The 14,807-nt window shown below is 48.2% G+C and overlaps 1 protein-coding gene across 1 annotated transcript in view; it reads left to right on the forward strand.

Annotated features, from left to right (window-relative positions):
* The first annotated feature begins 751 nt into the window (after nucleotides 1–751).
* The window catches only part of IRAG2 (inositol 1,4,5-triphosphate receptor associated 2), a 179,302-nt gene continuing 165,246 nt past the window's right edge, over nucleotides 752–14,807 (forward strand). The window contains 5 exon segments of the mRNA XM_068277999.1: nucleotides 752–827; nucleotides 4,287–4,377; nucleotides 4,380–4,895; nucleotides 7,067–7,177; nucleotides 10,358–10,538. Of these exon segments, the coding sequence (XP_068134100.1) occupies nucleotides 4,302–4,377; nucleotides 4,380–4,895; nucleotides 7,067–7,177; nucleotides 10,358–10,538 (884 nt within the window). The 5' untranslated portion in view covers nucleotides 752–827; nucleotides 4,287–4,301.

Below are 14,807 nucleotides of genomic sequence, written 5' to 3' on the forward strand. Positions count from 1 at the left end.
AGTGTGCAAGAGGCCTAAATGGGGGCGGGGGGGGGGGGGGCAGATAAATGTCCCACTGATTGTTTTTATTGATATTCCTGAAAGGTTCTAGCCTTCACTGCTAAGTATATTCAGGATAATTCACTCTTTCCATCCATTTGTGGTTATTAATAGTATTTTTCCTATTATACATATGTGAAGTGTCACAGAGATCTGAGCATTTGGCATGATGTGTCACAACATCAAAAAGGTTGCTAACCACTGTCCTAGGAGATATCTCAGGAGAAAAGGTGAATTGCATATGGGCCTGTGTGTGCGTGCGCATGTGTGAAGAGGATGAAGGGGGGGGGGGGGGGCACAAAAATTCGGTTTCGCTCAGGGCGCTGTGAAACCTAAGGCCGGCCCTGCCCAGGCGCAATTTGGTCTTGATCCGTCCCTGGCGGCATTGTACATCTCCTCCCAGCAGTGAGCAGCATTGTACATCTCCTCCCAACAGAGAGCAGCATTGTACATCTCCTCCCAGTAGAGGGCAGCATTGTACATCTCCTCCCAGCAGAGAACAACAGTACATCTCTGGCCCAGCAGAGGCCAGCATTGTACATCTTCTACCAGCAGAGGGCAGCATTGTACATTTCCTTCCAGCAGAGGGCAGTATTGTACTTCTCCTCCCAGCAGAGGGCAGTATTTGCACGCCTCCTCCCAGCAGAGGGCAGCACTGTACGTCTTCTCCCAGCAGGCAGCAGTTTTGAACCTCCCCTCCATGCTGAATGGTCCTGTATGGGGAGAGATGCACTTGCTTCTGGTTTGACTCCTCGCAGATGAGCTGCAGTTTCTAGCTGGACAGACAGGTTGGTGGCTGCTTACCTGGGTGTGTAGCCTTATTAGTGATACTAGTGTGGGGCAGTCTGGTTATCACATGGCTGGGCCTTGCTTCTGCTGCACTGATAACAAGTGATTAACTAATAACAAGGGTTAGAAAAGCTTCTTCATAGTAACTGCTCAACAAACATATATATCTGTGTGTACATAAATCAGGGATGAGCAGTTAGTTCAATCGAAAGCTATTTAATCTATGGGAACTAGAATTAGTGGAGGCTGAATTCAACCCTTGGTGGGGCTGATCAGTTTTGGGGACTATACTGACACAAAACTGTCACCTCTAAGCTTAAAGGACAACTGTAGTGAAAGGTATGTGGAGGCTGCCATATTTATTTCCATATTGTTTGAATTGCACAGCTCCAAGCTCAGTGTATTTTGCATTACATTTGCATATATTTGACCACTGCTAGCCTTGACTACTTATTACAGATGGTCGGCTAATAATTCTGTCTTGCATGCACATTTAATGTGACTTGCAGCTTAGAATCGGACCAATCACAATTGACAGGAAGTGTATTCGATTGCTCTAGTTCCAGTCTGCATACAAGCCTGATTTCTTTGCATGTTATTGGTCATGTGTATATGATTAGTCCCAGTACCCAGCCACTTCTGGTTATTGGTGATTGCAAAACAACCCCAAGCTGAACTTCATCTCTATTGCCCCTAAATGGTGGTGTGCTGAACAGTTCTCCAATCACCACACCCTCTTACAGCACAAAGCGTTGTGATTGGTTGAATAGTGTGGGCGTACTTTACTACAACCTGTCTGAGACCTAGCAGTTAGAGAGGCTGTTGTCCAGCCAATCACGTTAGTGGCATTTCCCCATGAAGTTTTCTGCTGGGACTCCTAAACTAGTCTAGCCCCAGGGAACACAGAAAAGCTGTGCTTAGCCCATGCTGCACGCTACATGTAGCATCCTGGATAAAACGAGGTGATGGGATGCAGCGTGGCGTTTGTGCAAACTATGGTAAAAGTTGCTACCGACGGCTGTCCGTTCATTTGAATAAACGTTGCTTTTGAATAAACTCATTTTGTGGTTGCCGTTTATTCAAATGAATGAATTCATTTGAATAAACGGCAACCACAAGTGTGGAGGCTGCCATATTTATTTCCTTTAAACAATACCAGTTGCCTGGTGGCCCTACTGAGCTAGTTGGCTGCAGTAGTGTCTGAAACACACTAGAAACACGCATGCAGCTAACCATGTCAGATCTGACAATAATGTCAAACGCCGGATCTGCTGCATGCTTGTTCGGGGTCTATGGCTAAAAGTATTAGAGGCAGAGGATCAGTAGGACAGCCAGGCAACTGGTATTGCTTTAAAGGAAATAAATATGGCAGCCTCCATATCTCTCTTGCTGCAGGTTCTCTTTAACCTGCTGGGCGTTTCAATTCCCCACGACCGTTTTTTTTTTGCCCGATTTTTTTTTTTTTTTTTTTTTTTTTTTATTTATTTATTTATTTATTCCCACCTAGCGCTAGCTACATGATTCTCCCCTTCCTCCTCTCTCCCTCCCACCCTTTTGATCGCCGCCGGTGATCACGCCCACAAGGAAATCCCGTTCTGAACGAGATTTCCTTTAGGGCTTCCCCCGTCACCATGGTGACGAACGGAGTGACGTCATCGACGTCGTGATGTCACTGGGACTCCCCATCCACCCTGAAGCGCAGCCTGGCGGCGATTGGCCAGGTTGTGCACGGGGTCTGCGGGGGGGGGGGGGGGGGGGGGGGTAGCGATCGGGGCAAACACACAGCTAGCAAAGTGCTAGCTGTGTGTTTGAAATTTTTTTTTATCAAAATCGGCCCAACGGGGCCTGAGCGGTGCCCTCTAGCGTCTCTGGACGAGCACAGCCCCTCTAACGCTAGGGAGGTTAAAGTGTAACTGTCGGGCATAAAATCAAAAACCACTAGTTGTAGCTGATACTACCATTAATTCCTATGTAGTCGGTGATCAGTTACTTTCCACTTCAGATGCCCCACTCACCGTTTGGATGCACGATTTTCGATAACTGCCACAGGCAGCTACCAGATGCCTGTCAATCCCGGGCCAAAATGACCAGATTCGTTTTCATAACTGGCTAAAAACTGAACCGATTTCAGAATTGCTTTAAAGGATACCTGAAGTGACATGTGTATGGACAGTGCCTAGCCACACATAACTATGATGTTCCTTTTTTCTTTCTCTGCCTGAAAGAGTTAAACATCAGGTATGTAAGTGGCAATTCCTGTCAGGACTGGGTCAGATTAGAGTGACCCTCACTGCTAAGAAATTACAACTATAAAACACTGTCCTAGCAGAAAATGGCTTCTGAGAGCAAGAAAGAGATAAAAAGGGGCAATAGTTCATAGATTTTAGCTCTGGCATACTTCAATAAATGTGTTATTGAGCAAAAACAATAAACCAGTAAAAACTTAAAAAGTAGATTTAAATATAAAATTAAACTGGAATATCTTAAGTCATTTTTAGGAGGAGGATAGATACAATTGTTTGTTTCATTAGTTTTTCACCTCGTGTGTCCTTAAAAGAGAAACTGTAGTGAAAATACTATAGGATTTATGGTAATGTATATACAAAACTGTCTGAATGGGAGCTCCAAGAGTGTTATGGCCCGTTTCCACTTGTGCTACTCTGCATGCGTTTTCTGCATGCAGATTCGCATAACCAATACCGCCTGCTGCACACCAAAACCCGCTAACAGATCCGCAAAATGCTAGCAGATTTTGAAACGCTTTTTCTTTTTCTGTAGCGTTTCAGCGAGCATCTTGCGGTTTTGTGAAGCGTTTTTGGTGTAGTAGATTTCATATATTGTTACAGTAAAGCTGTCACTGAACAGCTTCTGTAACAAAAACGCCTGCAAAACCGCTCTGAACTGCTGTTTTTCAGAGCGGTTTGCGTTTTTCCTATACTTTACATTGGAGACAGAAACGCCGCGCAATCCAAAATCTGCAGCAGCCCAGGAGTATGCGTTTCTGCAAAACGCCTCCCGCTCTGGTGTGCACCAGTCCATTGAAATACATTACCCAAGCGTTTCCACATCCGCAAGCGGATCGAAAAACGCTGCCGAACCGCTCTGGTGTGCACTAGGACTACAAGTGGATGGGGCTGTTTCCACTTGTCAGAAATCCTGTGCGGTTTTCTGTGCAGGAAAAATCTGCATGGCAGAGCCCTCAGAATTCGCACACCGCCTCGCTGTGTGCGATTTGCATACAATGTATTTAATAGGAATTTGCGGGAGTTTTCACATAAAATCAATGTAAAAGCACACAGGCACTGACATGGTTAAATTCGCACACTTACTAACATGTGAAAACGCCCGCAAATTTGCGGGTAAAATTCGTTTTGCGGTTTCCGGGACTAAATCAAGTGGAAACAGGCCCTTAATTTTTTTTGTAATTTATTTATCTTATTTTTTTTGTCTTTGGTTAGAAAAATAAGCCAGAAATGGCTGAATCTGGATCGGCCACCAAGCGACACAACCCCGTGGACAGCATCCGCCGTAAGATCAAGACCATTGAGATGCGGACCAAGAGTCCAACCCGTGCCTGCAAATTCCCAAGTTCCAGTCCCGCAACTTTGACAGTCCTCAATCCAGCACCAAGAAGGACCTGGAGGAGGTTCTGAAGAACCAGGCTATGAAAAACACCAGCAGAGACATGAGCGGTCTGGCCTGTCCCAGCATGGCGGCCTCCGGCCTCTCTCCCCAGATTTTGGTCCAGTCTCCCCTCATGAAGCAGTCGCCACTCTGTGACTCCCCACTGGGCAGCCTCCTCTACTCCAGCAATGTGCCCACCAGAGACAAGGCCAAGAAGGTTTGGCCATGCAGCGGCTCCCACAGCTGCTCCACCCCAGTCGTCCTCCCCCGAGACTCCCGCTTCAAGTTCCAACACACCACCCTCCCCGGCTCAGAATTTAAGAGCATTATCCTGGAAGACCACGTAACGCCTTCCATCTCCAGCTTCTACTTTGAGCAAAAGTCAGAAAATTTCACACTCAAGTCTCCAGTTGTCAAGAGGTTGTCGATGAGTGAAGGGGCAGGTAAATCACCCAGCAGAGGGCAGAATAGGGCACTTGGACTTCTGATGGTTTGGGGCCTTCTACACAGCCACGCCTGCAATCTTATCTTATGGGTGTGGCAAGCCTGTGGAAGTTCAGGAGTGCAAAGTCCTGTCAGACTTTTCAAAAGTTCAAAGAATTCAGAAGAGAGAAGAAACTGTAGTAATGGGTGCAGTAGGTGGTCGGAGTTAGGAAATTAGGATGATAGATCACCCCATTGGTGCTCCTGAGAGACAGAAAAAGCGCACCAAACCTTGAAATAACAGTTCTGGGGGGGATACTTGTAACTTGACCTTCCTAACTACTTTAACATTTTGAGTTAGGAAAGTGAACATTTTAAAGGGAACCTGTGGAGGCTGCCAAAATAATTTCCGTGTAAAAAAATACTGATTGCCTGGCTATCCTGCTGATCTTTGTCTTCAGTAGTGTCTGAATCACACAGCTGAAACAAGTGTACTGCTAATCCAGTCAGAGCACCTGGTCACATGCTTGGTCAAGGGCTGTGGTAGAGGCAGAGGATCAGTCAGACAGCCCCGCAGAATCTCTGGATCCTTAAGGATCAGAGACATCCCCCCCCCCCAAAAAAAAGAAGAAGCTGTTATCACTGTGATTAGCTTGCACTGTAATTGGACAGTCAGGCAACTGGTATTGTTAAAAAGGAAATAAATATGGCAGCCACCACAAGACTTCAGGTTCCCTTTAATTCATTAGACAGCTATTCTATATTTATCTAATTTTCATAATCTTAAGCTGATTACTCGCCTGATGACACAGGAAGATGGATATCAGTGCGTTTCCCTATCCATTTTCCTGCCAGCAGGTGCACACGACATGCACGAACAGGAAGTCAAGCGATCATAGTACTTTGCTCAGAGTCGGGGATCTTAATTACATAATGACCGCGTCACGCCAATTGGCATGAATGCGGCGGCAGCCCCAGGACCGCCTAATGCCAATTGGCGTCAAGTCCTGGGGCAGGGTTTTGCAGGAGATCGTGCGCGCATCTCCGCTTGAATGACGGAGCTCCGCTGTGATCTTTGCAAGCAGACTGTTAGACAGCGAAACTGCAATTTACACTTTACAGCCCTGCGATCCGAGGCAGCACTGTACTGGGGACAGCCGTGTGACAGCTCTCCCCCTGGGAGGCAGGAAAGCGATTGGCTCTCATAGGCTAATGTCTGTGAGAGCCGATCGCTGGGATTGGTTTGGCGGGGGGAGGGTGAGAGGGGATAAAAATACAAAAAAAATAGTAAAATGTATTCGTTAAAAAAAAACAACAAATATAAAAAAAAAAATAAACAAACATCCCAGCAGGGTTCAAAGCCCACCAACAGAAATCTCTGTTGGTGGGCAGAAAAGGGCGGGGATCACTTGTGTGTTGTTGTATGGCCCTGCAGCGAGGCCTTAAAGCTGCAGTGGCCTATTTTGTAAAAAATAGCCTGGTCACTAGGGGGGTGTAAGCCCACAGTCCTCAAGTGGTTAAACTTGACTGTCGTTATTCCAATGTGTCTCCAAATGTTCGCATAATTGCGTGTCTGTTCCCATGTTGTGAGATCGCTTGTCGCTCAAAAAGTTGCCGGTCGGGCTGTTAACTATTCTGCTTCTATGATTGACGCCCTGTCTCCTCATCCCATGAGGCCATGTCCACTCCTCCCGTGACGCCTTGTCCTCTCTTCTCATGGTGCCCTGTCCACTCTACTTGTGGGGCCCTGTCCTCCTCGTGGCGTCCACTCTTCTCTTGGTGCCCTGTCCTCTCTCTTCTCGTGGTGCCCCGTCCTCTCTCTTCTCGTGGTGCCCCGTCCTCTCTTCTCGTGGTGCCCTGTCCTCTCTCTTCTAGTGGCGCCCCTGCGTCTCCTTGTGGCGCCTTGTTCTCGCTTCTTGTGGCAGGCTGTCCACTCTTCTCGTGGCGCCCTGTCCTCTCGTCTCGTGGCGCCCCTGCGTCTCCTTGTGGCGCCCTGTTCTCGCTTCTTGTGGCGGCCTGTCCTCTCTCTTCTTGTGGCGCCCTGTCCTCTCCTCTTGTGGCGTCCTCTCTTCTCGGGGCGCCCTGCTCTCTCCTCTTGTGGCGCCTTGCCCTCTCCTCTTGTGATGCTCTCTCCTCCCGTGATGCTTTGTCCCCTTCTCCCGTGACGCCCGGTCCTCTCCTCTTATTCCAGGTGTGAAGCGGATGACTGAGCACAAGCCAGAGCCGACATCGGACATCAGCCTGATCTGTGAGGAGGATTTGCTGAACAGCATCTTTCATGCCTGCGACACTGAGCACCGAGGTGAGGCGTCAGATCAGCAGACACACTGACTGTTCTGCTCTGTAGTTGCTGCCAACAGTCAGGGACCAGAATTGGGTGATCTCGCATCCTGCTGGTCACAGAGTAATACTGAGGGTGCTGTGAATGCACCTGGCAGGAGAGGTGTATAGGAGTCGTCATTTATGCTGACATCAAACCAAAAACCGTTGATTCGGGTAATACCTTTAATGATCAACAATACACTGATTATTATAAATACAAAGGTCTGCATCATACAACATGGAAAAGGGCAACAGGAGCTCTTGGGCACACTTTACGGCATTAGTACAAACACTTAAGCTCACCGACTGCCCCAAAGTACCCCCAATACGGTGAGTCCTACTCTAACGGTGCCATGTGCTAGTTCTCTCTAATGGGAATAATGCCAAAAGCCCACAGAGGGTTCAGTCGCACATAGTCATAGACTATATGACCAGCAGGGGGCAGGAACTTCCCTCTCAACGCCCCCCTTATAACTAAACTGCTTAAAGAGACTCTGTAACATTCAAAAGATCCCCTGGGGGGTACTCACCTCGGGTGGGGGAAGCCTCCGGATCCTAATGAGGCTTCCCACGCCGTCCTCTGTCCCACGGGGGTCTCTCCGCAGCCCTCCGAACAGCCGGCGACTGTGCCGACTGTCATTTCAATATTTACCTTTGCTGGCTCCAGCGGGGGCGCTGTGGCGGCTTTCCATTCCGAACTACACGGAAATACCCGATCTCATTCGGGTCCGCTCTACTGCGCAGGCGCAGGAAACTTGCGCCTGCGCAGTAGAGCGGACCCGACGGCGATCGGGTATTTCCGTGTAGTTCGGAGCCGACAGCCGTCAGAGCGCCTGCGCAGGAGCCAGGAAGGTAAATATTGACGTCACCGCTGCCCGGACTCCACGGAGGGCTGCAGCGAGACCCCTGACGGATGGAGGACGGCGTGGGAAGCCTCATTAGGATCCGGAGGCTTCCCCCACCCGAGGTGAGTACCCCCCAGGGGATCTTTTTATGTTACAGTTCCTCTTTAAAGTGGATCCGAGATAAACTTTTACTCATTGCATTGGGCAGCACGGTGGCGTAGTGGTTAGCTCTCTCGCCTTGCAGCACTGGGTCCCTGGTTCGAGTCCCAGCCAGGGCACTATCTGCAAAGAGTTTGTATGTTCTCTCCGTGTCTGCGTGGGTTTCCTCCGGGCACTCCGGTTTCCTCCCACATTCCAAAAACATACGGATAAGTTAATTGGCTCCCCCTAAAATTGGCCCTAGACTACAGTACTTACACTACATAATATAGACATATGACAATGGTAGGGATTAGATTGTGAGCTCCTTTGAGAGACAGTTAGTGACAAGATACATTGTACAGCGCTGCGTAATATGTCGGCGCTATATAAATACTAAATAATAAAAAAAAATAATTGCATAATTGTGTTCCTTTCCTATAGTTTATGTAGTTACTTTTTTTGTTTTGTTTTCCTATAAACTAGACAAGCCTCGCCCACATCTCCTTTTGTGCCTTGGCACTGCAGCAAGGGCTTATGGGAGCTCAGTCTGGGCATGAGGAGGAGGAGGTTACTAGCCAGAGATTTCAGAGGCAAAGGGGAGGAGGAGAGGGGGACTGAATTTACACACAGGCAAGCTGATAGCATCTCCAGCCCTCAGACTGTGACAAAGTGACAAAAAGAACATGGCTGCTCTCAGGAAGAAATAATCCTAAACTTTTGAAGGTTTTTGCAGCTAATTTGCTGTGTAAACTATCAAAACTTTAGATAAGATATATAGACAAGTTACTTGTTATAGTTAGTTTTTCATCTCGGATCCGCTTTGAGCTGCAAAAAAGAAATGTAAAATCATGCAAACACTGGTGCATATGACAGATGGGGGGCCTCGAGCTCTGCCACCACTCTCCTGTCTATCTGCAGCAGAGGAATTTGTGCATCAAACACCAAGTTAAAACCTGATATATCTGGCTGTGCAAATTTGGCCTAATAGGCTTAATCACGAGACATTGCTCATGCAAATATGCATATGCTTTCGCATGCCATAATATGCAGGGTCTAAAACTAATACTGCAAAGCGGTTGCCCTGCGGGGATTAGTTCATGCAGCATTTAGCTCTTCCCAGCGTTGGCCACACTTGGGGGGAGGGGGGGTGTCACCTGCACCTCCCAGCCTCCCCCTCCGGAGTGCCGCTGTGGGGTTCCGAGCAGTGAGAGGGCTTGGGGCTCACGGCTCCCCGGTTGTATAGGGGCATTGGGAAGCCTCTTCGTGGCGCTCCTGGATAGTGGTAATGTAGCATGAACTAATCCCTGCAGGGCAACCGCTTTGCGGTACTTAGTTTTAGGCCCTGCATATTATGGCATGCGAAAGCAAATGCATATTTGCATGAGCAATGTCTTGTGATAAGCCAATTAGGCCAAATTTGCACAGCCAGATACTGTATATCAGGTTTTAATTTGGTGGTGTTTCATGCACACATTCCTCTGTTGCAGTACTCTCCTGTCTATGGCTGAATTGCACTGCCCCTGCTTGATTAGGTATTGCAGACTAGGTGCAAGTTATTCGCACTTCTTATTGGCTGACTGGCAGTCTACAGACTATATAAATGGCAGAGTGCTGTCTGGGAGTGATCATTTGTTCCTCTTGTGTTTTGGCATTCAGTTTTTCAGGGGTAGTGTGAGTAAGTCCCTGGCAGTGGCAGCAGCTGCAGGGCGTGCTTGGGCTCCCCCTTTTTATGTTGCATGCAGGTTTGGGGGTCCCGAGTGGTGGCAGAGCTCGAGGCCCCCCACATGTCATGTGCAGTGACAACGGCTGTTCTGTCAGTTGAGAGAGGGGGTGGGCAGACTTGGGTGCCATTCTGGGTGGCGAGGGTGTTGAGGTGGGCATATCAAGTATAGGGTGTCACTGCTAGTCCTATGTGACGGCATGGCAGTGGCACAGAGTCTTCGGATTTGCAGGAATGGTGTTGCCCACCAATGCAGGGCAGCCATGTAGCATAGTAGGGGTGGGGGAGTCCAGTACTGTAATGCACATCTTCTGCAGTTAGCTGCCTTTCAGCTGTATGTTTGGTTGAGTCCTGCTTTAACATTTGGATTTTCTTTATATGGAAAGTTTTTTACCTCCAGTGAGTGCAGGTCATGGGACCCCCTGTTTATACACTATGATATTTTGGGGCACAGGTAAAGTGGCGGTGTCGAAGATCGTGGATTACCTGCGGCACACGACCAGTCGGGGGGCAGAGGACAGCGGCCTCACAGAGTTGTGTAACATGCTGGATCCGGAGAAGAGGGACATCTCTATGGACCTGGACACGTATCACGCCATCATGCGGGAATGGGTGGATGACTGCCGCAACAATGCGTAAGAGCTGGAGTGTTAGTTCTTGTAGTGGTACGATATTGTGGTGATGGGTAATCCCTTAGTGCAGTTTATGGTAGACAGGGACTCTTTACTCATCTGCCTCTTCTCTCTGAATTGATCCTTCTGGCTGATGCCATTACATTCACTTCATATTACTAAGAATAAATGAGGCCACACAAGGCCATGGTAGCGCCCAAGGCCTTTATTATAGTTATAACAACTGCAGGACACAAAGCCAAACCGAGTAAATAGCAATATGATTAGGTTAAAGAACCTGAAGGGAGAGGTATACGGAGGCTGCCATATCTATTTCCTTTTAACCTATACCAGTTTCCTGGCAGCCCTGCTGATCTCTTTGGCTGCAGCAGTGTCTGAATCGCACACCAGAAACAAGCATGCAGCTAATCCAGTCTGACTTCAGTCAGAGCACCTGATCTGCATGCTTGTTGAGGGTCTATGGCTAAAAGTATTAGAGCCAGAGGACTAGTTGGAAAGCCAGGCAATGTGCATTGTTTAAAAGTAAATAGATATGTCGGCTTCCATATCCCTCTCATTTCAGATGTGCTTTAAATAACTCCACTAATGCCAAGGGTGCACTGTCTTCTATCTTCAGGAGTTCATCTTGCCCAAGAGTGTCTTCTAAATAATAATTCTTTCTGTCTCCCCCTCACTCTGTCGCCACTTTTCTACAAACATCCAATGGTTTTTCACCTGTTTGATGTGTTAACTGCAGTAGTACCACAACTGTCCACTAGAGTGCGCTTCTGCCTTAGTTATTGAAAGGACTGTGAAAGTCTGTGTAGCGAAGTAACCGTGTTAAAGAGTAACTGTCAGGCTGCAGAAGCTAATTTAAACCTCTATTCTCCTGTGTTAAACAGTTTAGAAGGAAGCCAAAAAGGCATTACTGAAGATAAAAATCTCTCTTACCTTTGATGTGTGCTTATCAGCAAAGCTGTTAGACCCAAGCAGGACGCAAGCCGCATACTATACTGCAAAGCATTCTGGGGCCCAGCTTGTAATCAGTCCAGCGCGTAGCACTGATAAATCTTCGGGCAGAGTACACTGCAGGAGTCAGCTATTGTTCCTAGCCACATGGCTAATTAATATTCACTGCACACTGTTATTCAGTATGAGCTTTTCTGTGATCAGGAAGCAGGCAGGACATGACGACACATTTGGCTTCATAGAAGACAGAAAAACATGGAACCTGCCATGAGCTGTCAGGAGCATCAATCTCTGCATATACTATATACAAATTCTGTGAAGTACAAACGTGGACAGTGAAATGCATATGTAATGTAAGTACTGCCAATCTTTAGCTACTGATATATGTGTTTATTTTCTCTGAGACCTTATACCTAACAGCTCCTCTTTAAAGAGAACCCGAGGTGGGTTCTAATAATCCTAATAGCACACAGAGGCTGGGTCTGCATACAATGCCCAGCCTCTGTTGCTACATTGTTCCCCCCAGCCCCCCCTCGGCGCTCTGCAAAGCCCCCATAAATCACACAGCCAGCTAGTGACACACAGCGTGTCGATAGCCGGCTGTTTACCTCTGCATGTGTCAGTCTTGCCGCTCCCCCACCTCCTCCATAGGGCCATTCCCCGCCCGCGTCCCTTCCCTCCAATCAGCGGGGAGTGAAGGGACGCGGGCGGGGACCGGAGCTATGGAGGAGGCTGGGGAGCAGTGAGACTAACACTTACAGAGGTAAACAGCCGGCTATCGACATGCTGAGTGTCACTAGCCGGCTGTGTAATTTATGGGGGCTTTGCAGAGCGCCGAGGGGGGGCTGGGGGGAACAATGTAGCAACAGAGGCTGGGCATTGTATGCAGACCCAGCCTCTGTGTGCTATTAGGATTATTAGAAACCACCTCGGGTTCTCTTTAAGACGCGATTAGCAGCTATAAACAGTAATTTGGGGAGCCCCGAAGTAGGGCTGCACGATTTTAGGGAAAAATCTAAATTGCGATTTTTCTCTCAGAAATTGCAATTTCGATTTTTTTTTCCCCGATTCTTTTCTTTTTTTCCTCCTCTAAACAAGCTTTTGGCACTTTTGGGGGGAGGAGGGCGGCGACCCGCAACTATGCCCCCAAACGCCGCTCGCCAGTAATATCATGCATGCATGTATGTATGACATACATTAATGTTCAGCCGACAGTACGAAACCGCGCATACTTTCAAGCTTGCACGGACAGCCAGTGTCCGTGCACGCAGAGGCAGCCTGTATCGAGCGCCTCTGCAGAGTGCAGACTGACGGCTGAGCCTCGCACAGTCGCACTATCGTGGCTGTCATCACCCCCCTGCCCGATTATCAGGGTGCACGGGGCTCGCTTGAAAAAAAAAATGCAAGTAGCGCTGTTCTGAAGTCAGTCCCTGTACTCCTCCGTTCTGTGCATGAGATCTCGCGCTTCCCGGCGAGCTTGTGCCTCCATTGGCTCAGCGGCAGTAAGAGGCTGAGCCAATGAAGGCACGAGCTCGCCGGGAAGTGCGAGATCTCATGCACAGAGCGAAGCAATACAGGGACTGACTTCAGAACAGCGCTGTTTGCTTTTTTTTCCAAGCAAGCCCGTGCACCCTGATAATCGGGCAGGGGGGTGATAACAGCCAGGAAAGCAGCCGGGTGGTAATTGTTCTAGGGAAAACACTGCCTTGTTTCTGGCCCCGCTGTGCACGGATTGGCCAGAAGCAGTGAATATGTATGAGTGTTAATGAGCGGGGGGCGGATCCACTAGAGCGAGCGGCCGGGCACATACAGCTCCGCCTACCGCTGCCGTCATTCCATCGCTATCCAGTGAATGGGAAAGCTGTATGTGCCCGGCCGCTCGCTCTAGTGGATCCGCCCCCCGCTCATTAACACTCATACATATTTACTGCTTCTGGCCAATCCGCGCACAGCGGGGCCAGAAACAAGGTACAGACAGCGGACCGAAAAACCGGGGAAACTGACGATCAGCAGATCGTCTTGCCACGAACCGCGGTTTCGGTTTTAAACCGAAAAACCGTGCAGCCCTACCCCGAAGGCACCCAAGGTTTATAGCCGCCATTTACCCTTTATAGCCACTATTTAGCTATTTTATAGCCACTAATCGCAGATTTTAACATTGCACCCATGGCGGAAAAAAATTAGCGGGTTAGAGGGCGGGGTCTTTAGTGTTAGGTGAGTGTGTGTGTGTGTTTTCATTCCTTAGAGTTTAAGGTCAGGCACCGTGGAGGATTAAGGTCAGGCACCACAAGGTGGGGTAAGGTTAGGAACCAGTGAGGGGAAGTTAAGACAACAGTAACAAGTCAGAAACGCCTGATCTGCTGCATGCTTGTCCAGTCTCTATGGCTAAAGGGATTAGAGGCAGAGAAGCAGCAGGACAGCCAGGAAACTGGTATTGCCTAAAAGGAAATGATTATTGCAGCCACCATATCCTCTGGTTACAGTTTTCTTATAAGGTTAGGCACCACCAGGGAGATCTTAGGGTTAGGCATTGGTAGAGGGAGGGTTCTGTGTGAGAGTAGGGTTAAAGGACAGCTGAAGTGAGAGGTATATGGAGGTTGCCATATTTAATTTTGAGCAATACCAGTTGCCTGGCTATCCTGCTGATCCCTCTGCCTCCAATACTTTTAGCCATAGCCCCTGAACAAGCATGCAGCAGATCAAGCTTCTCTGACAATGTCAGATCTGACAAGATTAGCTGCATGCTTGTTTCTGGTGTGATTCAGCCACTACTGCAGCCAAATAGACCAGCAGGGCTGCCAGGCAACTGGTATTGTTTAAATGGAAATAAAAATGGCAGCCTTCATAGTCTTCTCACTTTAGTTGTCCTTTAAGTTAGGTCAAAGTAGTTGGTTTTTACATGTTGACAGGCTCCTTGATTTGCTAATGCCAAATAAATGATCAGGCGCCCACCACAGCAAGTATTAGTCACAGCCCCAATGCCTGAAATAAAGCCTTTGTGCGTCTCTGCTTCTGGTTATGTGATCAGGAGCAGAAGCCTAGTTTTACATGCACTCGGCTTGCTATGTTATTAGATAATTGTGTATATGTGTTTGCTAATTGGTTTTAAAATGTAACATTTTAAAGGATACCCGAACTGAGAAGCTACATAAGGTAAGCATAGCAGTATGTTCATGCTGGGTCCATGTACCTCTGTGCATTGTCCATTCATCTCCTTGTTTAACCCCAGTCCACATAATCACTCCTTTAAAAATTTGCTTTTTGGCTAAAGTCAAATTTTCAGACAGGAAGAGGCGGACTTGCTGTAATGTTCCCTCCCGTGCT

This window comes from Hyperolius riggenbachi, chromosome 3 (genome assembly GCF_040937935.1).
Source record: "Hyperolius riggenbachi isolate aHypRig1 chromosome 3, aHypRig1.pri, whole genome shotgun sequence".
Lineage (NCBI taxonomy): Eukaryota > Metazoa > Chordata > Amphibia > Anura > Hyperoliidae > Hyperolius > Hyperolius riggenbachi.